Below are 24732 nucleotides of genomic sequence, written 5' to 3'. Positions count from 1 at the left end.
ATTGAGACATCCTCAGTGTAAGAGCCTCAAGGTTCACAAAAACAAGGTTTTCAGCAGCCTGAGTTACAAGGTTTTGGAAAAAAACTATTCTCATGTTCTACATATAGTATGTCGGACAGCCGAGAAAGAAGTCAAAAAGCTGTGATTATACTTTGGAGGTTTTAAACACTGGGTGTTCTGCATAGATTTAGTCAACTCATGTTTTCTCTCTTTGAACTGGTTGATGCAGGCCTGTGAACTCCTGTAAATGTAGGACATCCATCCATCCATTTTCTGTACACCCTTGTCCCTAGTGGGGTCAGGAGGGGTGCTGGTGCCTATCTCCAGCCAACGTTCTGGGCGAGAGGCGGGGTACACCCTGGACAGGTCCCCAGTCTGTCGCAGTAAGTGTAGGACATGAGATGTGAAAATAAAACTGGTGTTAAAATACTGAACAATTTGTTGGTCCAAGAGGACCCTATAACCTGTTTACAAAATATATTTTGTTTTTTACCTACATCTCTTGTTGGAGTTGGAATTTTGACAAAATATCTCAAATTAAATATCTCTGGTGATCCAAGTGTTGCATCTCTGTTCACATTCGCAAGATGAACAGTGTTAAGTATGTTTAACTTTTTTCTCTTTACGTCATTTTTCCCACCAAGGATTAAGTGTGTCTTTTGAAGTATTTAATACTTTGTGTGACTTTTTCTTAAACTAACCCCAGCGACATTCCACAAGATGTCAGAGGTTACGGTCTGGATTCTATTGACCAATACATGTGTAAAAATGTCTGTCATGGTCTCTTAGCCAGTCTTTCACAACTTCAGCCTAGCAGCTTATGGGCAATGTCATCTTGCAACATGTGGAAGAGTTTCAAATCTCAACTGGGACCTTTTTGACTGGAGATTGCACTGTTTACTCTGTTCCTCCAACTGTTAGAACACATGCATAATAGGTTAATGTGGTATCTCTAAATTGCCTTACTGTGGCAATTTTTGGGATTATTTATGTGTATGCTGGCTGGACTTTGATTCTTATTATTTAAAAATAGAAAGAGTGTGGCACAACAAAACAACCAAAGCATAGTTGTCCACCAGTATTTACCTCAGTGAGAAAAGTAGCCAAATGTCCTATAGTAGCTCTGCAGGAGCTGCAGAGAATCTCAGCTCAGGTGATTTCACTGATTCTGTCACCACGACAAATATTAGTTGTACTTTTCACAAATCTGGCCATCATAGAAGAGTGGCAAGAAGTAATCCATTGTTTAAAAAAAGTCATAAAAAGTGCGAGACACGTACGGACACAAACGTAGAAGTGACTCAAATGAGACTGATTTTAATTCTTCTGGATATACTAGTATACAAAAAATGTGTGGACAAAAAATCACATTGGACATTTTAAAATAATGAAATAAAAATCACATGAGACAAAGTTTTTGACCCACATGCAGGACTGTATGTCCAGAGAAAAACTACTGCTCGTTACCCTGAACACAAAGTCCCCACTACGAAGGAGAGAGAAACAGTGGTGGCAGCATCATGCTGTAAGGATGTTCTTCTTCGGCCGGAAGAGTGAAGCTGCTCTGAGCAAAAGGGTATCATCTTGTTTGACTGAGTTTCATTTTTTTGAAGACAAATAGGAAAACATTTCCATCTCTAGATGTGCAAAAGTAGAAACGCACACCAAAAGATTTGCAGATAAAATTTTTTGATACAACATTTCCCTTGATCCATTGTGGAAGTGTGGTCATAAGACTCCATACCCTTTCTTGATAAGTGCATTTGTCAAAACAGAAGCCACAAGATTGCAAAGTAATACAATTAATACTTTGTTACACGAATAATTGTTGAATATCAATTATGACATGGTTTTATTGTCTGTCTACAAATATATACTATTCAGATGTAGGCTAGAGGATTTCTGGTTATGTAATTGTGGCCATTATTAATAAAAAGCCACCCACACCATGACTAAGTCTCCTTCAGGGAACCCCAACTACCTATAATATCCCCCTGCCAGCAAGTGAAGCATGTAATTTTTAAGAAAAGAGGGGAAATGGAAAAGTGAGGCTGTGATTCATGAATCAATCCCAATTTACTGTTTTTTATATTATTCCACCCACACTAACAACAAATGAATGGATTTGTTGCTTTTTGGTTGGAGGGCTTTCATGTGTATGTACCCCACAAGGAAAGACCAAATATAGCAGCTAATGAAACTTCATCATCATAATACTATATTGTTGTTGAAGTGGTTGGCAGGGAGCTGAATGTGAATGTGACCGATTCTCACTGTTAAATTTAGTTGAGCATCATAAGGTGATGAGCTCGGTCTGTTGTGGCTGAAGCATCACCTCAGCGGGTGAGAGAAAAGCTGCCTCACTTAGTTGGCTCTTTACAGCACTCAAAAAGCTCCAAACCTTGGAACAGAGAGCCACTCTACTGAGGCGCTAGTATTGAGACTACCATGTGTGCTCCAGAGCCTTAGTCACTCAAAGCTAATTACGATGACTCAAGTCTGGCACAAAGCAAAGTGTCACTCATGATAATAAGTACAAACAAACTTTTTTTTCCCTAAATTACACGTCCAAGAAATTTTCAATGCATGACGTTTGTGCCGATTGTGACATTTCGCAAAGGTTCAACAATAGTTTTTATCTGTAATTTGTTGGCAGCAACAATGGTACCCCTACTCCACTGTGCCATTAATTTTGGCGTGTGTCCATTTTTTGGCATACCACATTTAACAGTGCCCCATCTGACCACCCTTTTGGAACCTCTGCAATGTCAGATGTGACGCAGCAAACGATTAGAAGCGGTCGGTAAGACAATACCCACCGGCATTAAAACTGATTAAAATAATCAGTTTTAATCAGTTTCTAGTTTAATTCAACTAAACTAGAATTAACATGCAGTTTAAAGGAGTCATTTTGTTTCATACACTATTAGCAGATTTTGTCTGGTTTGTTTTTCCCAGTTCTTTCCAACTGACACATTTTGCATTTATGCAATAGCAACATTTGATATGTTTTAAACCCAACAAGTCCTTGCAGTCGTAACTGCCTCGCTCCTACGCGCTGTGACACACTCAACATGAGATTCCACGTGCAAAAGCCGCCTTGTTTATATAAAACGACGGACAGAGGTCTGGACCAATGAGCAGCCGCTAACGCTGTTCCGTAATACTCTCCATGGAAACCCCAAGCCGATGACCAATCGAGTCAGCCTAAAGGAGGAGCCCTGAATTGAGGTCGCGAGTCTGGCTCTCTGATTGGCTGGTGGGCTGCTGCGTTAGAAAGCCGGGGAGGAACCGACCGCTACCGTGTCAGTCAGTCAGTCAGTCAGAAGCTACTTTCCCATTGAGGAATACTAGTTGCCTTAAACGTATGTTTTATTCAACTCCAGGTTTGGCTATTTTTTGTCCTTGGACACGAGAGGAAAGAAGATCTTCACATCAACAGCACAGGTTGGTTCTCCTTTGTCTCAACCTCTTAGTTTTATCTGGGTTTAAGACTTGAGCTCAAAAAATAAGTTGCATAACAAAACTCGTATGTGCGCATGCGCAAAATTCGCGACTGCTCTACTTTTTGTTCTTTTATTCACTAAAAATGACTAGTTTTCGTTTTCTGTCCGTTCACATAGCAAGAAGCAAGCACGTTTTAGTCGATTAACACGTCCGATGCTAAAAAGCCGTTTCTCTGTGGCTCGTTTTTAACGATATCACCACTTTTACATAACTGTGTCAGTGTACCGTGCGCTGGATTGCAGGTCAACGTGTGTGTGGATTGTGAATAGCAGGTCACTGAGAGCTAAGGAAGGGAGGGCTGCAAATATCTAATAAAAACGCATTTGAGCCTTATTTTCTTACATCGAACATCTATATATATGTATTGATCGTTATATTAAACCTATATTCGACGTGTCATTGGTGTTAATCAGTCACATTAGTACCTCTTTTTCACTTGTTGAGACAATGGGAGTGTCAGATTTGGCTTATAAAATACAAAGTGTATACGTGCAGTAATTATGATCGGATGTTTTTTCACTTTATTTGGTAAATGTATACTATCCTCAGATTGTCTATATTTAAAGAAGGTTAAATTTATCTTAATCCAGTTTAGAGTGATCACAAAGGCCTGCTGATAAAAAAAACATCAAAAATCCCCTGCTAAGCATTTCCTGAAGATTCAGTTCAAGTATTGATGATATTAAACATGATCTGGGTATTAATGCCATCTCACTCCTAGAGAGCCAACGATGAATCTTGAGCTAAATTTTAATCATGATATAAATGTGGTATTAACATTGCCACTGAGAGTTTTTCATTTAGGACAAATACTAATCATCTTAGTTGTGTTACAGAAGTCATCAAGCATCAACAAATGGTTTTTGATATAATATTGGGGGCTCAATATGAAAAAAAATCTAACCTAATTCTACACTTAATCCACTTTTATCAATATTCCAGTCAAGAAACAAGAAAATTAACAATAATAGGAATGTCTCTGTTTCCTTTTCCAGCTTCAGGTGGATATGTAATAAATTCCATTCAAAATTCTGTGTTGCTCAGATAATTAAATTCTTGTCATTTCTGTTTAAAATGATGCGCAAGAATGCACGCCTTAACAATGAGTTCTGAGAAAAAGAAAAGGAAGACATGTGATTTTATGAAACAGGGCTTCCAGCTTTGTGTTGAGCTATAGCACAATCCATGTGACTGGAGCCAAGTTGTATAATGCCGGAGATCTGTGCTAGTGTGCTTGGCTGGATCAGCGCTCACTCTGAAACTGGGCTCTGATGAAAGCAGAGGCGCGTCACTTTCATTGTGTCATTTATTTTACTTTACCTGCTGCTTGGAGAGTTATGTCTTTGTATTTCATGAAATGCATCTGAAATGACTTTAAAGGCATTTTTCTTTAAAGAGGCATTTTGCTTATTTTTGCCTGGTGGGTTTTCCTGTGATATTAATGGATTTCAGTCTTTCTGGTGAGGTCAGAGCTTACATCTAAAAGTTTTGAGGTTGATGAAAATGTAAAGTTATCCCATTTGCTTATGCTGTTAAGGTTTGTGGTTGACTACATTTATAGATTTTGAACTATAAGTGAGTGTGCTACTATGTCATTATGAAGGATTTAGATGTTTAGATATTTTTAATCAATTGAATCCACAATTGTAGAGATATTTAATTGGAGAAATATGTTACTTTCATTGCATATCTGCTGTTTATCCAGTAACATTACTTTTTATATGATGTTAACCTAGTTTTTTTTGAATAATTTCTGGACTTATTACTTTTTGGATCAATACTTTTCTGGATACAGCAAATCATCTGAGTGACTCTGAGATATATGTCTCCACAGCCATAATCCAGATCCTGTAAATCTGTTAAAACATTATATTTCCTTCTTACATTTACAATATAAAAAGTTGCTGATGTGCTTTTTAGCTACTACCTTATTGTGTCCTAATTTGCAGATGCCATAACTACTAATGTGGAGACTCCTTGCTCTCTGATTGGCCGTGTGCATCAGCCAATAGGAAATTCATCTGAACAACTAGGCTGTGTCCCTTCTGTAAAACTTATCAGCTGGTGATCTTTAAAGAATAAGAGTGAGTGTGACAGCTAGCTATAAAACCTGTTAGTTTCCTTTAATGCCTCCAACACATAAAAAAAAGGTATTCTAAAAGCAGAAGTTAGATAAAACTGGCTTATGTAAAGTGCGCAGAATAGACAAGGTGCTGAATGTGAGCGCTTACATAAATAGCTGCAACCTGATCCAGGCCAGCAGGAGAACAGTGAAATAGTTCGGATTTGGCTTAAGTACCTGCTGCCAGGGTTCCCGATCGGTCCTGAACGGACGTAAATAGCTCCTGGTCTTTTTCGCAGAGGAAGATGTGGGAAGAAAAGGAGGAGGCTGAAATTTATTGCTGTTGTTTTTATCCTTGTTATTTCAGAGAACAGATATTTGACTGAGACTTTTGTAGGAAGTGGCTTATTTAAATATTATGATTAAGAAAAAGTAGCTGTGAATGATGTGGAGCAATTATACAGTGAAAGTTTGTAACAGAAGGCTTATTTTCCCTGTTTGATTTTCAGCTAATTGAATGATGAATGTCAGGTTGTTCGTACTTGCCGGTTAGACTAATTAAAGCTCAGCTGGCAGGGTCTACACAACTTGATCAATAAGAAAAAATGAAAGCATTTCCCAGCATTCAAGCTGGTACACATGTTTTGTGACATATCAAATATTTGTGTTATTTGTTGCCAGAAAGAAATTATGATGCTACAATTTTAAGCAGCAGGACAAAAAAGCAACAAATAATGAAGCTGGCTCTGATATAATGTAAAATACTGATAACTACAGTTGTAATCATGTTTTCTGTAACATTTATTGTTTTAATTTTCAGGACAGAAATATGGACTAAGCAGTTATTTAATTTTAATTTGGTTTATTGGGTTATTTCTCTAAGAGGGGTAGTCCTGCGTTTATGTCAGTCAGATTAAACTACTGATTGGATGAAGATACCAGAAATTATTTTAGAAATCTTGGTTTCCCTTGAATGAGTGTGAGTGCTTGGTCGTGTTTTCAGAGTGTTATTTTCATCCCAGTGGACTAACCTTTAACGTTTTAAGCAGATCACAGTGGTGAGGGGCTTCATTCCTCTGCGAGAGGTTAAATATGAACCTGACGGCTTCCTTTCTGTGTGGGAAATGAAGTGAACTTTACACTATTGTTGTCCTTTTATCAGTCTCTCTCTGTGTCGTGACTATTTATCCAGATTCACTCAACAATCACAGATTTTGTGCAAACTTGCAATTTTCTCCAATCCTTGCAACTTTCCCATAAATCTGACAATCACATGAACTTTTTCTGCATTACTTTCTTTTTTGACCAATCACTGCAACTTGTCTGAATTTTGAAAAATCCTCTTTACCCAATTCTAATTTAGCTTCCTCTTTCACAATGCCTATTGAAAACTGAACCTGCCAGATAAAATGCATATGATGTTCCCCTCCTTTTTTTTGTAAATTTTTTCCAAAACCCATTTAGAGGTTTGAAGTATGTTCTTATATTATGTGTACAATTCATGTTGACTTGAATGACTTGAATGAATGAAGGTACTTGGAAAATGTTGTATGCACTTTAAATATTAACTGTTAAAATCCTGTCTCTTTTTGGGAAGATTATGTGAATAATTCCAACATTTTGTAAGACAATGTCATGACAAAAATAAAGCTTAACAAAAATTTTGCAACTTCGAATGCAACTTTATTGCATTCGAATAATGCAATAAAGTTGCATTACCTTTTTTGCAGCACCTTGAAAAAGGTCAATTGTAAATTTTAAGCCACAACAGTCAGAAAAAAACCATCACAACTTTCCAGTGGGTAGTGTTTTATTCACTGTTATCCCCTTTAGCGATGCTGGGAGTGAAGCCTATCTGCTCAGGTCAAAGGGAACCTGCTATTAATTGCTTCTCTTTACAGGACTGCTCCCCCTTACTACTGATCTGCTATTAATAGAAACATACTTCGTTGTTTAGGAATTGGATGAGTGATTTCATCTTTTTTTCCCCCTCTCCTCCCTCAGATTGCACCTCAGCTGCTGAGACATCAACTCTATTTCCAATCCCAATGCCAGGCACCTCATGGTATCGCCATGTGGAAAGTAATCTAGTCTTGCATTTCCTGCCACTTCATGTCTGAGGACAGCGACCCAAAGCTCTATCGGTTCTCCACTCTGGACGGCTGCGAACAGAACCGCGAAGCTCAAGGCCCCCGGCGTGGCTCTATGAGCGAACTCCACCGCATGGCCAGCAGCTACAGCGAGGGTTGCGGCCGGCAGGACCGGGTGGAACTACAACCCGAGCTGGGACTGGCGTCCGAGGGCAGCGACAGCAGCCATGAGCACCCGGCGTCTCTCGGCTCCCCGCGCAACGACAGGATGCGTCAGCGCACGCCTCTCCATGAGGACGTAGAGATGGGCGGCAGCGGCTCGAGTGTCAGCGGGACAGAATCCCACGGCAACGAATCGCACGGCAATGAGTCCCACGGCAACGAGTCAGTGGGCAGTTCGAATGGCAACGGGAAGGATTCTGCTCTGGAGTCGTCAGTGAGCAACAAGAGGTGAGGCCTCATTAGATGCATCGAATCACCGCTTGGGCCGAGACCGACCAGGTCCCGGAAGTGAGGTCCGTCGGAGATTCTGCAGGGTCTGCCCTTTAAAAATATAAATTGTCAGAATGAAAACGGTCAAACTCATTTTAATTTATCATGCGATTAACTAGTCAATTGCTTATCAACCACTGAGCTGTTGAAGTTGTTTTTAAGAGCATCTCAAGGTTTTCCCTGAATAACATGTGCTGTTGTCGTTGGTTACAGCTCCAACTCCCATAGTCCTTCACCCCCGAGCAGCTCCAACGCCTTCAGCCTGATGAGCTCTGAGCAGGACAACCCTTCAACCAGCGGCTGCAGGTCAGTGTGGGTCTCCGTCAGCTCGGTACTTCATGCAGGATCAGCTGCCTGTGTGGATTTTTCTCGATGAGCAGTTCTAGGAAGCCCAGCATGAGGCGTGTCCACGTGTTTTCAGCCATTCCCGGCAGCTCCCCCTATCATTCTGCCTCGTCTTAATGACATTTCTGGTGAGACCTTGTCATTTCTGACACCTGCGCATCTTTCTCTGTTACGTCATGCAGCAGCGAGCAGTCGGCCAAAGCCAAGACTCAGAAGGAGCTCTTCAAGACTCTCAAGGAGCTCAAGATGCACCTGCCTCCAGAAAAGAGGAGTAAGGGCAAATCCAACACTGTGAACACGCTCAAATATGCGCTGCGGTGTATCAAACAGGTGAAAGGTAAGGCTCAGTCACATCAGCCTTTTTTTTTCCATCAGCATTTCAACATTAATATTTAAATATGTTTTGATTTCACAGCTAATGAGGAATACTACCAGATGCTGATGATTAATGACAGTCAGCCTCCTGGCTTTGACGTGACTTCATACACCATTGAAGAAATTAACACAATCACTTCAGAATACACCCTGAAAAACACAGTAAGTGTGACACATCACATCAAGCCAGTGGGTCTCAAATGTTAGCTTGGGATTCTGAAACAAAAAGCAGCTCAAAGTAGATCATATCACTGATCAGAAGCATTTTTTATAAAGTTTTACTTTAAAGACATTTAAACTCCTTATTTATGAATGATTAAGAAGCATTTTGTAGTAAGCTTTAACGCAGAGACTGATTATGTCTTAAAACCCTGAGGAAAAATATGTGTTGCACCTTTAAACTATTTCATTTAAGAAACTGCATAACTATTTTCATGACACTAATTTTTAGAGCTGCAACTAGCTTTTATTTTAATATTCTTTTAATTATTCTGACAATTAATCGGATAAAAAAGTTGCCACATTCTGCTGTTTTTTTTTTCTTATTTAACTACGGTAATTAATCTTATTTTATGCAATATTCGAAAAACATAAAATATTTCAATTCCTTTTTGAAATGAGAAATAAATGTATAATTGCCTAAATTTCAGTAGCATAGTATTTCTTTAGTGTATGCTAATGTCAGCCCTTTCTGCTTTTCTAAAAGTTTTTTTGTTATGTTTTTGCAGTTTTGGGGTTAATTACTGTTTTGAGTGACGCTGTTGTTCTTTCAGCAAATTATCTAATTCATTGTTCCCTTCATAGAGAAGCACAAGTTTAACGGGTTCAACTTTTCAGCTACAGATTTGAAGCAAAGTTACTTAAGTTATTTCTACACTTCCCCGTGAAGTTATTGACCTCAGAGTCAGCAAACGTGGAAGAAGTTGTCTTGACTTGCTGTTTGAAGCAGCCAATCAGTCGTCAGGGTCTGCATCCACTGAGTTTGATGGATGAAGTTGACAGTTTAAATTAATCCATGACGTGCTTCAGCATGACATAATTTATTAAATCATTAAATATTCATATCTGGTTTTTAAAATAAAATCAAAACATTTAGTTGAGAGCCATGGAAATAGTTCTATATTTAATAAATTACTTCTGTATTTATTTCCTATTATTGACACAATGAACTAATCATTTCATAAGTTTCTTATTATACAGCTTGCTAACAAATGCTTCTGTTCCCCCCTCCAGGACATTTTTGCCGTAGCGGTGTCCCTCATCACCGGGAAGATAGTTTACATCTCCGACCAGGCCGCCTCCATACTGAACTGCAAGCGGGAAGTTTTCAACAACGCCAAGTTTGTGGAGTTCCTGACGCCTCAGGACGTCAGCGTGTTCTACAGCTTCACCACGCCGTACCGCCTGCCCTCGTGGAGCATGTGCACCGGCGCAGGTACCAAACCATAACGAAGGAAGGAGGCTTTAGTACTTACTTGCACTGTGTACTTAGATCATACATTTCCAATGCCATCAAAGTGTACGTTGCAGGTCCACATGAAGCACAACCCATCTAGCAAGGCTGTGAGAAATGAATTTAGCCCCAAACGCCCACACACACACATGCCGATGGAACACATTGCTTGTAATTAATTAGTCATATTTCCTAGCACATGCATCTGTCATATAATCATCTAGACTCCCAATACACACACCGGGGAAGTCAGAAGCTTCACCTTGAAGGAAAAATGTATCAGTTTGGAATATTAATGCTCAACAGACTGGAAGCAGTCAAATAAAATGTTTTCTTGACTCTTTGTCTCTTCAGAGTCGTCTCCCACGGAGTGTATGCAGGAGAAATCCTTCTTCTGCCGCATCAGGTGAGTGACAAAGATTACAGCAATAAAATGTGTATTTTCTTGTTTAAAAACAAAAATTGACAACTTGTTTATTTGCGTTTGTATGTATTTTTAATATTTTATTAGCAGGATTAAATGGCTGAATGAAAAATCTGCATGATTTGCCAATTTTTAAAATCTGATTAATCATCAGAATAAATGCTAAAATCATAGTTAGTTGCAGCCCTACTTTAGTGTTTTGTGCATTTTTAAATCTGTTCATTTAAGGTTTTGACTCAAAAAGTGGCCAATGAAAAGCTTGATTCCAACCATGTGTTGTTGTCACAGTGGTGGGAAGGAGCGTGAGGGGGATCTGCAGTACTATCCTTTCCGGATGACTCCATACCTCATGAAGGTTCAAGACGCTGAGCTGTCTGAAGAGCAGTTCTGCTGCCTCCTGCTGGCTGAGAGGGTGCACTCTGGATATGAAGGTGAGAACTGAGGTCCTATCAGTCCCTCTGAATAAATATCACATTATTTGCTCAGGAAAATGATTGCTCAGTTTTGCGTTTAATCATATTGAACAGATGGCGAGCCTTATGTCATGCCCTGAAAACTAGTTCATGTAAGATATTAAATGACTTAAACCCCAGATCTCTTGTGATGATTAGATCGAGTGACTTTAAGCCGTAGACTACACTGTCTTATGCTGCCTCGTCAAAAAAAAGTGGCCAGTGCTATGATCTGGTTGCTGCAGTTGGTCAGGTCTAGGTTCAGCAACAGTATGTGCTCAAAGAATGAGGTCAGTTGACTACTTGATATACTAAACGAGCAGGTTATTCCATCAATGGATTTTTTTTTCTTCCCTGATGGCACGGCCATATTCCAAGATGACAGTGCCAGGATTCATCAGGATAGAATTGTGAAAGAGTGGTTCAGGGAGCATGAGGCCTCATTTTCACATATGGATTGGCCACCGCAGAGTCCAGACCTTAATCCCATTGAGAATCTTTAGGATGTGCTGGAGAAGGCTTTGCACAGTGGCCCAACTCTGCCACCGTCAATGCTAGATCTTGGTTAAAAAAAGTAATGCAATATCTTGTGACATTGCATAAGCTTATTGAAACAACGCCAGAGCAAATGCGTTCCGTAATCAAAGATAAAGGCGATCCAATGGCATATTTCAATGTGTGACCTTTTTTTTTTGTTTGTTTTTGGTGGCAATATTTGTATTTTGATTCCCAACCAATTGTTGTTGTTTTCCTTTTCGTGTAGCTCCCAGGATTCCTCCAGACAAACGGATTTTTACCACCACACACACTCCTAACTGTGTGTTCCAGGATGTCGATGAGAGGTGGGTGAAAGAACAAGGTTATGAAGGGCCTTGCATGTCTTGTTTTTCTTATTTATTTTATGAAGTTTTTAGGGCTGTACTGTCAAACAGCTGTTTTTTGTTCCTTGAGCAGGGCGGTGCCTCTGCTGGGATACCTCCCCCAAGACCTGATCGGGACGCCCATTCTGCTCAACATGCACCCAAGTGACCGGCCTTTAATGCTGGCTGTGCATCGCAAAAGTAAGGACGCACTTTTTTGAATTTCTGAAAGTGAGATTATGCTGATTATGTTCTAATTAGTTTAGATTTCCATATTTCCATACACCTTCAAACTTTTTTTCACATTTTGACCTGGTGCAACCACAGAACTTTGGTGTGTTTACATGACAAACTCAGGCAAGATTGTGTCATAAAGATGACACAAAGTACTTAAATATTTGACAAATAAAAACCAAACCCGGGACTTTAATGCATTGATTTTGATTAACTGATTACACAGATATTTTTGTGTTAAAAGTTTTATCTCAATTAATCACTTTTAAATAAAATTATATAAAATTCCGAAGCTAGAACCCATGTTGCATTCTTCTGGTACGCCCATAAAACTGACCCACAAGCAACATCCTCAAACGATGTTTCTCTGTTTCTCTTGGCCATCCGGGGGTTAATTTTTTCTTTAAAAACAATCTTATTGGAAAGTGGACTAAAGACTATTGATACAAGTTGTGCAAAAAGGAGTTAGCATATCATTGAAGTTATTCAAGTCTAAAATACCACCGTCAGGTAAAACATGTTGCAGCAGCAGAGACATCCCCAAAAGTAGTTTTTAAAGGAAGTTACATGAATGATCAGGGGTTCCTGATACACTTGAATACTGAATGAGTGCAATAAGTCCTTGGGCCAAATTTGATGCATGAAATATATATGTAGGGAAAAAAAACAAAAAAGACTTTGGTTCAGTTTGTGATTCAGTTTCAATTTAAAAAATCCAGGACTGAGATGTTTTGCAAAGGAGAATGGATCAAAGTTAGTAGATAAATGAAAAGATATTCTTAATAATGTTTTAGATTGCTATATGTAAAAACAATATTCAAACATAAGTTATGCACCATTTTCGTCTATTACAAGAAATTATAAAAGATGAGTTGAAGATTGTGGTTCTATGTAGGTATTGCATGTAGCTACAAAGATTGAATCCAGTAAGTTAGAGAACTCATCATGTTCTTGAATTTAATCACTGTGTTGCAGTTCTGCAGTGCGCCGGTCAACCGTTCGATCATTCCTCGATCCGTTTCTGTGCGAGAAACGGCGAGTATATCACCATCGACACCAGCTGGTCCAGCTTTGTGAATCCCTGGAGCCGCAAGGTGTCTTTTGTCATCGGGAGGCACAAAGTGCGCATGTGAGTACCTCCCTCCTGTTGTTTTAAATGTGGAAATTATTTACTAATCCATATGCAAGAGGTAGATAACCTGACATGTCTGTGGTCTTCAGGGGGCCAGTAAATGAAGATGTTTTCGCAGCACCAACTTTCCATGGAGGGAAAATGATGGATTCAGACATCCAGGAAATTAGCGAGCAGATCCACAGACTGCTGCTCCAAGTACGTCGAACACACACTTTCACGTTAACTCTGTGCGCAAATGGGAAACCTTTTCCCTTCTTTTAACAGTCTGCTTCTTTGCAGCCGGTCCACAACATGGGCTCCAGCGGCTATGGCAGCTACGGCAGCAATGGTTCCCATGAGCAGCAGGTGAGCATCAGCTCATCCAGCGAAAGCAATGGGAACATCCCAGTAGGGAACACGGCGGAGGAGACGAGCAAGACCAAGCCGTCCAGGACCTTCCAGGAAATTTGTAAGGGAGTCCACATGCTGAAGAATCAGGACTCTCAGGTCTGCATGCGCTCCTCGTCGGTGTGGCAGCCCAAAACCCAGCAGAGGAAGACCGGTGATGGTAAGTTCAGTTTCAGGTCTAAATACGAAACCACTTTGCTGAAATGAGTAATGATTGTTAACCTCCTTAAATTTTAACGTAAATTGAAGTTTGGGTACAAATGTCTTATTACACTTGAAATAAGACAAAACTAACTTTTCTGCAAGATATTGTAGCTTGTTTTAAATCAATATTTTCTTAATATTGATAAAAAAGTATCAACTGGCAGATTATTTAACTTAGAACATAGAAAAAAAATTCATGTTATAAATGTAATAATCTGCCAGTGGGACTGTTTGTTTTATCAATATTGAGAAATTATTACCTGAAAATAAGCTACTATCTTGCTGATAATCTACTTGTAAGTTAGCCTTGTCTTATTTCAAGTGTATTAAAATATTTGAACTGGAAACTAGATGGAAAATATTGGGTAAGATTTTGTTTTTTTGCAATGTGTTAACATATTGGAGTAGTACAAGCAGCAAAAATCTATTTTGCTCTCCTTGTGTGTTCTCTGACATCCTGTTCTCTTTGTTCAGGGTCGTCTGCAGCCCAGAGGAGTTCAGGTGTGCGTGTACGGGACTCCGCCCCCCACTCACAGGTCAGAGACAACACTGGAGCCAACATGGACGACTTCACCTACAAAGACCAGACTGTGTGCTCCTATCAGCAGATCAGCTGCCTTGACAGCGTCATTAGGTATGTGGCCAGGAACCTCTGCTCTGACCCAGCTCTGTCTACCTAACCTTTGAACTCTGTGGATTAAACCATCGCTGATTCTTCCTGTAGGTATCTGGAGAGTTGTAACGTCCCCATCACAGTGAAAAGGAAGTACCAGTTCTCATCCAACACCACATCGTCCAACTCAGATGACGACAAGAAGGGGTCAGAAGATAGTATACAAGTGCCTCAGGGGACACACCCAGGTTTGAAGACTTTTAGTAAACACACACCACTCTGTTTTAGTTCACCTTTTACTCAGTCTCACTGTATTCATCCCTCCTGATCTCCCTGCAGATCCTTTGATGCTCGACACCCAGCCAGGCCTGTCAAACATGAAAGCACCTAAGAAGCCACCAACTGGGGCAGCTGCTGTGGTGGGGGGCACCCTAGCGCCCCTCACTCTGCCCAGTAAGGCTGAAAGTGTTGTCTCCATCACCTCACAGTGCAGCTACAGCAGCACCATTGTTCATGTGGGAGACAAGAAGCCTCAACCAGAGTCTGGTCAGTTTCAAACTTTTTAAAACTACTCCAAAGCCAAAATCAACTCGTCTGACAGTATTCTCCATCTGACGTTTGTTACAGAGATCATCGAAGATGTTACAGAGAGCCCAGCTCCCCCCGCTGTGCCGGTCAGTATGGTGTCTCCACCCAGCCAGGAGAAGGAGGCCTACAAGAGGCTGGGGCTCACGAAGGAGGTGCTAGCAGCCCACACCCAGAAGGAGGAGCAGGCCTTCCTGAACCGCTGCCGAGAGCTCCGCAACGCCAGGAGCTTCCAGAAGGAATGTTCCTCATGTCTGCACAACCAGAGAGGCCCAGCTAACGTCGAAGGTACTTCATGTTCAGTATCAGACTCAGACTTAATCTGCAGCCTTCATGCATACCCAGTTAGCATTATGTCCAGATTCAACCAGACGTTGTTGTGTCTTTTGTTGGGATTTTATGTGGTAGACCAAAATGATGTGAACAATGGCGTTGATTTAATGCACTGTTTTATAATTGTAGTTTTAATAATGGCAGGGTTTTGACAAGGTTTGCCACCTGTAATCCCAATAAAGTTTGTGGTTTCACCTTGACAAATGTGAAGAATCCTGCAGGTATAATTGCATGGCAACACATTGCCACCTTTCTCACTTCTGCATGTCTCCTCAGATTCAGCTGGTCAACAGGGAGTTGCCAAACAAGGCCCAACCCGGCCAGAGACGACCACCAAGAAAGGCAACCGCAACAGGAAGTCTAAGAAACCGCGGATGAAACATCCCGACTCGTCTGACAGCGCTGTGTCCAATCGCAAACCCCGGCCCCCTCTTCAGGGTCTCAACCAGACGTCTTGGTCCCCGTCTGAAGCGTCCCAGTCAGCTTTTAACGTCTCCTACCCCACCATGGTGCCTGCATATCCGCTGTACCCCCCAACGCCTGCCGCGCCAGCTCAGGGGTCCCGCCCCGATGCGTCTCAGTCCTCTGCCTTTGGTGAGGGGCAGAACGCCCAAGTCCCCCCCACCAGCACTCCGTTCCCCCCTCCGATTGTTACACCGGTGGTGGCTCTGGTGCTGCCCAACTACCTTATCCCCCATATGGGACAATTGAATCAGATGAATCAGATGAGCCAGCTCTGCGCCGCGCCCAGACCAACGTTTTTCACAGAGCAGACCCAGCCCCCACCGACTTACCCTACCCAGCAGGCCTTTCAGACGCCACCGGCAGCGTACCCGATGCAGACCCAGCTCTCCTTCACCCCCCAGCAGCCGTTCCCAGTGCAGACTGCCTTTTCCCCCCAGCACCCGTTTCAAGCTGCACAGGCCCCCTACACTACTCAGCAGCCGTTCCCGGCTCCCCAGACTGCCTACACTACCCAGCAGCCCTTCACCGCCCAGTCTTCTTTTCCAGTGCAGACACCCTTTGTGGCTCAAGCCCCCTACCCAGCTCAGCCTTTTCCCTACACCATAGCCTCCGAGCCCCCCAAAGCTCTTACAGCAGAGCCCAAAGAGGGGGCGGCTTCTCGCTCCTCCACCCCTGCCTCAGGGGCCCCGGAGCCCACCACCTCCCCGCCCCTGTTTGAGTCGCGCTGCAGCTCCCCACTGCAGCTCAACCTGCTGAGCATGGAGGAGGGGCAGCGCTCACTGGAGCGCCAGGACAGCACTGTAGCCCAGTTTGGGGGTCCAGGCAGTGGGGCAGCAGTTGGGTCGGGGGCAACAGGAGACAAGAGTGGAGCTGCAACCAAGACTGATAATCACCAACAGGTGAGAAGCTTAGAAAGCTCAGAGACCCCCTGAGAACTTCGTCCTGAGACTGAGAAGTGTCCTAACTGACCTATCTTCGTTTATTTTAGCTGGAACCCAGAGGCAGCGGGGCTCACAGCGATGGCAACTCCTCGTCCTGTGACCTTCTGGACATCCTGTTACAGGAGCAGGAGGACGCTCACTCTGGCACTGGGTCAGCCACCTCAGGCTCCATGGGCTCAGGTCTGGGTTCAGGTTCCGCATCAGGCTCCGGATCCAACGACTGTCGGACCTCAGCTAGCGGAGCATCTGGCAGCAGAACAGGTGAGCTGAGAAACATCCAGGTCCTTTAACCTCATGAGAAAAATATATGCAGTTCTTAGAAAAACTCTTCTGACCTGTTCCACATTTTTGTTTGCAGTTTTATATTATAGACCAACACTAAATACCTGGCAGGAATTTATATTAAGCCCTTTTTAATCCAATACCCCTAAATGAAACTTATTTTTTCTCCTTGTCAATTTCCCACGACTTGTAGGAAGCAGCAACACCAGCAAGTACTTTGGCAGCATCGACTCTCTGGAGCATGACCCGAAAGGAAAAGGCAAGACGAGGAACGAAGGCGGATCGGAGAGCAGCAAGTCCGCTCAGGGGGAAGGGGAACATTTAATCAAATATGTTCTGCAAGAGCCTCTTTGGTTGCTCATGGCCAACGCTGACGACAAGGTCATGATGACGTATCAAATGCCATCCAGGTAGGTTACTGTTGGAGATCAAAATGTTATGATCTTTGATGTCTGTGGTTGGTTTTATTTCAACAACTGCTTGCAAAACAGGGACATTCAGAGGGTGCTGAGGGAAGACAAGGAGAGGCTGCGGCAGATGCAGAAAAGTCAGCCTCACTTCACCTCAGAGCAGCGGCGGGAGCTGGTGGAGGAGCATCCCTGGATGAGGAGAGGAGGCCTCCCCGCTGCTATCAATGTGAAGGTCAGGATCACACACGGCAGTCTGCCTCTACTGACAGAGGGCTGGAATGATTAATAAGATTAATCAATTATCGAAATAATTGTCTACTAATTTAGTACTCGATTAATCGTTAACTATAGTATACACTCCCAATAAAAGACTCAAAAAACTCCAGAGGCCATTTGCTAAATAAGAGTTAACCTCCTTAAATGTTGTAAATTTTCTACCTTGTTGATCTTTAGGTTTTTTTTCAACACTGCAAAATAGGCCTGAAACAATTAACTATGATTAATTTATTATTGAAGTAATCATCAAGTCGTGTAGTAATCGATTAATTGTTTACAAAAATGAAACTTGCTGGAAAAAACCAACACATTCAAAGCAATAAAAAAGCCAAAACTGCACAAAAAAGACATTGATTTTGCCTTTTAGATAAAAACACATTTGTCTGTAGATATGTTTTAGCCAAAACTTCTCAAGTGGAGTCGTTTCATCTTCACTCAGCTCAGATTTACTAAAGGAATGCATTTTTTTCCTTATTAAAAACAGGAATTGAATTTTTTTTATTTGCATATTTGAATGTATTTCTAATATTGTGTAAAAAAGGCTCAAGTGGCTAAATAAAAAATATATAAAATGTGACATTTTTTTGTCTGATTAATCATCAAAATAATCAATTACTAAAATAATTGTTAGTTGCAGCCTTGTCTGACAGAAACCGTACAATTAACATTGTGTGTGTGTGTCTTTAGGAATGTGTGTACTGTGAGGACGCTGCTGCTGCACCCCTAGAGGAGGATCTACCCGACATGGACATGGGCGAATTGGGCGAGGATCTGGGCAGAGACACCCAGAAAGGCCAGAGCCAATCAGAGGAGACCAAACCTCAGCCGGACTCTGGCTTCTGAGGGGCCAACAAGGGGCGGGCCACAATGGTTCATGGACCTTTTTAGGCATATACACACATTCTGGACGTGCCTAAAACATACACACACAACAAGAAGAAGAGCTCAGTGTGGCCACTGTGATTCTCAAAGAGGTGTGCCAGTTGTGTGTGTGCGTGTGTGGGTGCGTGTGTGTGAATGTTGGACCGAGCACAACTGCAGTTCCTAATTCCCCCACATGGGGGGGGTAGTGGAGTTTTATAAGAGTTTTGTAGCTGGGACCTACCTATAGTATTTTTTTGTTTCACACACACACAAACTCACGCCCTCTAAAAAAAAATCTCCTGTCTCATTTTTTATGGAACCATTTTTCTGTCTTTTGTCAAACACGGGGCATTTATTCTGATACAGGTGAAACGGATGCTTAGTAATATATAAAATTTTTAAAGATGTTATTTTTACAAAACAAAAAAAAGTGACTAAAAAAAAAGAAATCCTGTGAAGCTCCACGGCATTCCTGTTACGATGCTGTGCTGCTCCACGTCCTGTTTGCGCTTTCTTTCAAACCCTCTCCCATCAGGATTTACGAGAAACAGTCGACCTTCGTTGGTTTTTGTGAGCTGCGAGTATCCCAGTTGTGTGTCATGAATAAATTAAGATTTTTTTACAACCTTTGGACCTGAGCATGTGAAGTATGAATGCATACAGCAGTATTAGCACTTGACTCAAGAGGACGATTGTGGGCTGAGTGACAATCTGATATAGAGATGATATTTATTAAAAGAATATTATTATTTTTGGTAGGTGGTAGATCCAAAATAAATGTTTAAGCTGCAGCCAAATTAATACTAGTATGAGATAATATATTAGCACTCTACGTATGATTGTAAGCACTACAGATCATTTAACTTTTACACTGAAGCTCACTCTGTCAGTGAAAGTTGTCACAATTTGAAAGCTGCCAAAAAATATGTTTGCAATTAGAAACAATCAGCATCTGAAAAAAGGTGCTTTTAAATAAAGGTTTTAAAGAAAGAGGCTCAATTTACAGGTGAATTTTATAAAGTTATATTTGTGCAAACTCAGCCTACAGCGAAAATTCTTGAGTAGTTTTTTCATCATGTTTAAGTGATGCATCACTACAACACTGTGTAAACAAAGCGATGGGAGGTTTGGCGTTATGCACAGCGATTTCAGTTCAAAACTCCTGACTGTCTTTCTCCAAAATATATTTTTAATTAATGCTATTATGGTTAGCTGTGTGTGTGTTGCAATTTAGCTCTAACTGAGCTCTTTGAAAGCTGCAGTTCAGATCAGTGTTTGACTCTGAGCTGGTGGGAACCAGTGTTTCCCTCATGGGAACTGCTCCTCTCCATTGTTTAACAGGAAGTCATAGGAAATTGTGAGCCACGCAGCTGGAGCAGTATAGGACCCGGGAACAACTTTGGTGCTACAATACAGAACAGCTGGGGACCTGTAAATGTTACACAGACTGGACCAATAGCTTTGTTCATGTTTCTTCAGTTAGTTTTCTTACTCTGTTCTTTCATTTTTATTCTACTTTTGTATTTTCCTTGTGCGTGTTTGTGTGTGTGGGTGTGTGGGGGTGTGTGTGTGTGTGTGTGGACGAAGGTAAAAGCTTTTGGAGCGTCACCGGGGACGTACCCTACCTCTAAGTAAATCCTAGGTTACTGTAAGCAGATCATAGGATGTATGTGAATGTGGGGAACAGAGCGATGAGCGATTCATTCCCACTGAGTCGGTGCACAGAAAATACTAGCAACCATGGCAACCACACTGTCTCTGTCTCTTTATTGTTAATTTATTTCTGTTCAGTTTATTTCTAAAGGGGGCCTCCAACATGTACCTGTTTGTAAAGAAATGCAGGAACATCAGAAGAAACGTGAGAAATGAAGCTTTTCCATATCTGGTTGATTGTCGGGGCCCCGCTCCCTTTGCTCTGTAAATGCACACGTGTGGTACCTGAACACAATGTTTATAGTTATGTAAACTCTCATTTCCATTGTATGAGTTTGCCGTATATTAAATTAGCACAGTTTTGTGCATTTTTGTAGCTGAAAAGTTCAAATTTTGAAAACTTGTAATAAAACTACAGTAATGGAACCTTTGTGACTTTTATTTTTAGTTTCATGTTGTCATTGCTCAGTTCATCTCTAAATATAAATAGGAGTGTCCCAAATCAATAGCAGTTTAGCTACCTAGTACCAATACTGTTTGTAGGTAGCTAAATTGCAGGGTTTCAGACACGTGACCCGGATGACGCACGATATTCTGATGGAAGTCCGGAAGTGGATTTCTCCGGTTCAAAACAAAGCAAAATTGAACAGAACGAGTACACTAATTCCCTAAGTAGGCTGAAACAGATGAGGCATCTCGGAAAAACATGCGTATATTTAGGATATGATCCATATTATCTTGGTATAAAAAACTTCTCTTATAATCTTGAGAAGTTTTTTATAGGACGAAGATTATTGTTGATCCACTTTTCTCCTCTTTTTTCGGTAAGTTTTTTAAAGTTAACTTCGCTGTGACCAACTACCTACGAAATAACGTTTATCTTTCTCTATTAGAACGGTTGGAACAACCGTACAGGACACCGACTTTAGGCATTTTGATGCTGGATCAACAGAAATAAATGAGCTGCATTTACTTCCTGCTCTATGGCAAGCCGTTTTAACATAAATTCGGTTTCGTCTTGCCGTACCTGCTCCCCATCCGCGTTGGTTGACGTCATTGCTACGTCACCTGAAACCCAGCAAGAAGTTGATGCTTATGTTGCACACAATAATTTGAAAACAAAATTATTTTATTTAGAACACGGCAATTCAGATTGTTTATTCTTCAAATTACTCGTTAAAAAGACAATTTTTTTGTTAGAATTTAGCTCTATAGCTCAAAATTCAGGCCGGATCAGGCCAAAATTATTTACTTAATGGTGGAGCCTGGCTTCTGTGGCACATTTAATGAGCCATCCGTAACATGTTATCAGACCTCATCCTGCAATGCATCTGGATTATTTTCATTTTGTCACACATACACACTACTCTCCTGCCAATCAACTAAGTATGTAATCAACTCACTTCGTGGAAAGATTTAGAACTGGACCCAACTGTATATTTGGTCTTTGCACACTTTGTGACACACAGCTTCTGGTGCTGTTGCTGATAGACAGACGGAACAAACCTGTACAAAATTTAAATCTTTTCTGCAGATATCAATGTTTCCTGCACATTTATCAAATGTTCAAAGACAGTAGGTGAACCCCGCGGAAACCATCGTGACTCGGAGACGGTTAAAAAGAACTGTGTCAGTACAAGAGTCTTCATGGACCCAGATAAGAAAAATATAGTTTTAATTTAGGGAAAAAGTCAGGTTTTAACATTCTGTTTGTATACCATCTCATGAAGCTGTTCCACTTGCGTGGGGTCGCTCATGTTCGTATCACAAACATAATGCCGTTGGTCACACATGTCCAGCACCCACTGCAGAGACTTTCCCTTCTTTTTTATGTAACGCTCAATTGTCCTTCCCTTCAGTGTGTCTCCATAGGTGAACAGCACCACACAGCTCCCCCACACGCCGTCCCCCAGCAATCTGACATGCGTCTCCACAGCCTTCCTGTCCTTCTCTGAGAATGAGTCCACAGGAACAGCCAGCAGGAAGATCACTTTGCTCCCAGCAGGACAGAACGATGGACTCCTCAGGATCTCTCTCCTCACCTGTGTAGGTTTAGCCTGACCAAACAGACTCCACCCAGGAGTGTCCACCACCGTCACAGACCACCCTGAGATCTCTGCGTGCCCCGCATCGCACTGAACTGTCTTTTTGTCTCTCTGAAACTCCTCTCTGCCCAGGATCATGTTGCCTGCGGAGCTCTTCCCTGATTTTCTCCTTCCCAGCAGGATGAAGCTGAGTGCAGGCCTCAAACCGTCTGTGCCTGCAGTTACACACACCACAGTCAGGCTCTTTCACACAAATCTCAGCAGTGCCTGAAAGACAACAGGTCTTACCTCTTTGCACTCCTGAGCCAATCTCTCGTCTTTGTCCTGGATGATTCTCATATATCTGCTGCCTCGTGTTCCACCGCTGCTCCACCCTCACATTCAGAACTCCAAGCTGGGTTCTCACTCTGCAGGATATCTCTCTGATCTGCTCTGAAACCTCTGCCATCTTCCGAATCTTCCAAATGAGCTGTCCAACGTGAAACTGTGAGATACTGGATTGGCTGGACATAACCTGGTACCGGTGCCCACATCGCTCCAGCAGCCACTGCAGAGTCCCACCCTGTCGCTGTATATGCTCCTGGATTGACAGGTGTCCTGTAGGATGCAGACCTTCACCAGATGAACTTAGCCTCAACTGATAACGCTAAGGTATGAACGTTACAAACTAGCGAAGATACTGTGCAAAGAAGGACATGGAAATATGGATGCTTACTTGTACTGTTATGAACTTTTCTATGTACAAGTACAAGTGCTTCTCAGAAAATTAGAATATCATCAAAAAGTGGTGCTTATGGCTCACAGCTAATGGAAAACTCAAAACTCAGTTGTGCATAAAAATAAAATACCATAAAACATTACAGTAAAGTTTTTCTTAACAGAGAAATGACTACTGACTTGACAGTTATCTGGCAGACAGTCACTGACACCATTTCCAAGGAGGCTGAGGCACATAAAGTTATTGCTAAAGCTGTCCGCTAACAGTGTGCCTTATTTGTGCAAAGCACAATCAAGAATCAATGTTTCAAGTGCCACCACACAAATCTGTATCTGGGACCTGGGCTACAGCTGTCACAGTCCTTGTGTAATGCCACCCCTGAGCCAGAGACAACCTCAGAAGTGTATTACCTGGGCTAAGGAGAAAATGGACTCCTCCAAAGTTCACCTCCAAACATTTATTCTGGTCTGTTTGAATTTTAGTGATTAGTGGAATCCAAAAAAATTTCACACTATGACTTTTAGCAAGTTTTACTCATTATTAGACTGTGTGCGCCAATGAATGTTGACTTCAAGTAGCGATCAGGTGTCAGCTCAATGTACCTGTTTAAGTACATCAACGTGCAGTTCCACTGTTGGCCTCTAGATGTCTCTAGTTGACGCTTTTACCTCAGAGGTTAGCGCTTATGCTGCGTTCCAGAATGTTTTGAGAACTGGGAAATTCTGACTTCTCAATCAGAAAAGTCAACTCGAACGCCCTCCGTAGTCGGATTTCCCACTGGGGAAGAAAAAGCAACTCTGACTACTCCCAGTCATGACTTGTAAGACAGACGTGTGTCAGTATGGCCAACAACTGGAATGCAGAATCAGATCTGGGATTCGGGAACAACATTGCCAGTAACTTATGTTTTTCTCTATGACGACCAAACTAACAAGTAGCAGAATCCCCATTGAGTACCATTAATTACATATAAACAGAGGTTGGGTACCCATAAGAAGCCCTGGTTTACAGTTAACCCACCATAATAGTCGCTTAAGACACTTTGAGCCAGGAAATTATTGCCTTCTCGTTGTTTAAAGAGAAAACACATCTAGATTGTCATGATGAGCTCACATGTTTGATGAGGCATACTGAAGTTAGCCAAGACAGGTCACTGGATAGGGAGGGTCAGTGGTGTGTTTGGTAGCTTATGAAAATCAGAAGTATGATTTTAAACATGCCACTGATTCTTCATAAAGCTACAGAAGAGGGCATCATTAAAATACAAATTTTATCGCAATGTTTTGTGGTGATATTGTGAACTATGTTAAACTATTTATTACTTCTTTTTTAGGATCTGTATGACCGTGACAGCATTGTACATTTATCGCACAACAAACACAAATTCTTGAAAAACATTCCCATTTTCAGGCTTCTGGAGGTCACCATTTTCTCATAAAGTGAGATTTAGATGACTTAGAATTTATAATTAATCACAGTACCTGTGTTTACTTTTGTTTTCGAATTTACTGTTATGTATTGGTGCTC

General features: G+C 41.6%; 1 protein-coding gene across 1 annotated transcript; it reads left to right on the top strand.

Moving 5' to 3' along the window:
- The first annotated feature begins 3290 nt into the window (after positions 1–3290).
- On the top strand, positions 3291–20883 carry LOC116737600 (period circadian protein homolog 2-like). The gene is made up of 22 exons (XM_032590846.1): positions 3291–3447; positions 7574–8109; positions 8365–8457; positions 8679–8833; positions 8912–9033; positions 10105–10306; positions 10679–10730; positions 11037–11179; positions 11964–12042; positions 12155–12261; positions 13270–13423; positions 13516–13624; positions 13709–13976; positions 14495–14654; positions 14745–14881; positions 14973–15179; positions 15261–15506; positions 15828–16915; positions 17005–17218; positions 17433–17649; positions 17731–17881; positions 18613–20883. Exons 2-22 carry the CDS (start codon positions 7682–7684, stop codon positions 18766–18768), a joined length of 4488 nt encoding a protein of 1495 aa, XP_032446737.1. The 5' UTR covers positions 3291–3447; positions 7574–7681; the 3' UTR covers positions 18769–20883.
- Positions 20884–24732: the final 3849 nt, after the last annotated feature.

Source organism: Xiphophorus hellerii, chromosome 18 (genome assembly GCF_003331165.1).
Source record: "Xiphophorus hellerii strain 12219 chromosome 18, Xiphophorus_hellerii-4.1, whole genome shotgun sequence".
Classification (NCBI taxonomy): Eukaryota; Metazoa; Chordata; class Actinopteri; order Cyprinodontiformes; family Poeciliidae; genus Xiphophorus; species Xiphophorus hellerii.
The sequence above is the reverse complement of the archived record's forward strand: the minus strand, read 5'-3'. Positions and strand labels throughout refer to the sequence as shown.

Coding starts and splice junctions, on each gene's coding strand:
- LOC116737600 (XM_032590846.1), top strand. CDS start 7,682: ATGTCTGAGGACAGCGACCCAAAGCTCTATCGGTTCTCCACTCTGGAC. Junction 10,731..11,036: donor TCCTTCTTCTGCCGCATCAG/GTGAGTGACAAA, acceptor TTGTTGTCACAG/TGGTGGGAAGGAGCGTGAGG. Junction 17,219..17,432: donor AGCATCTGGCAGCAGAACAG/GTGAGCTGAGAA, acceptor CACGACTTGTAG/GAAGCAGCAACACCAGCAAG.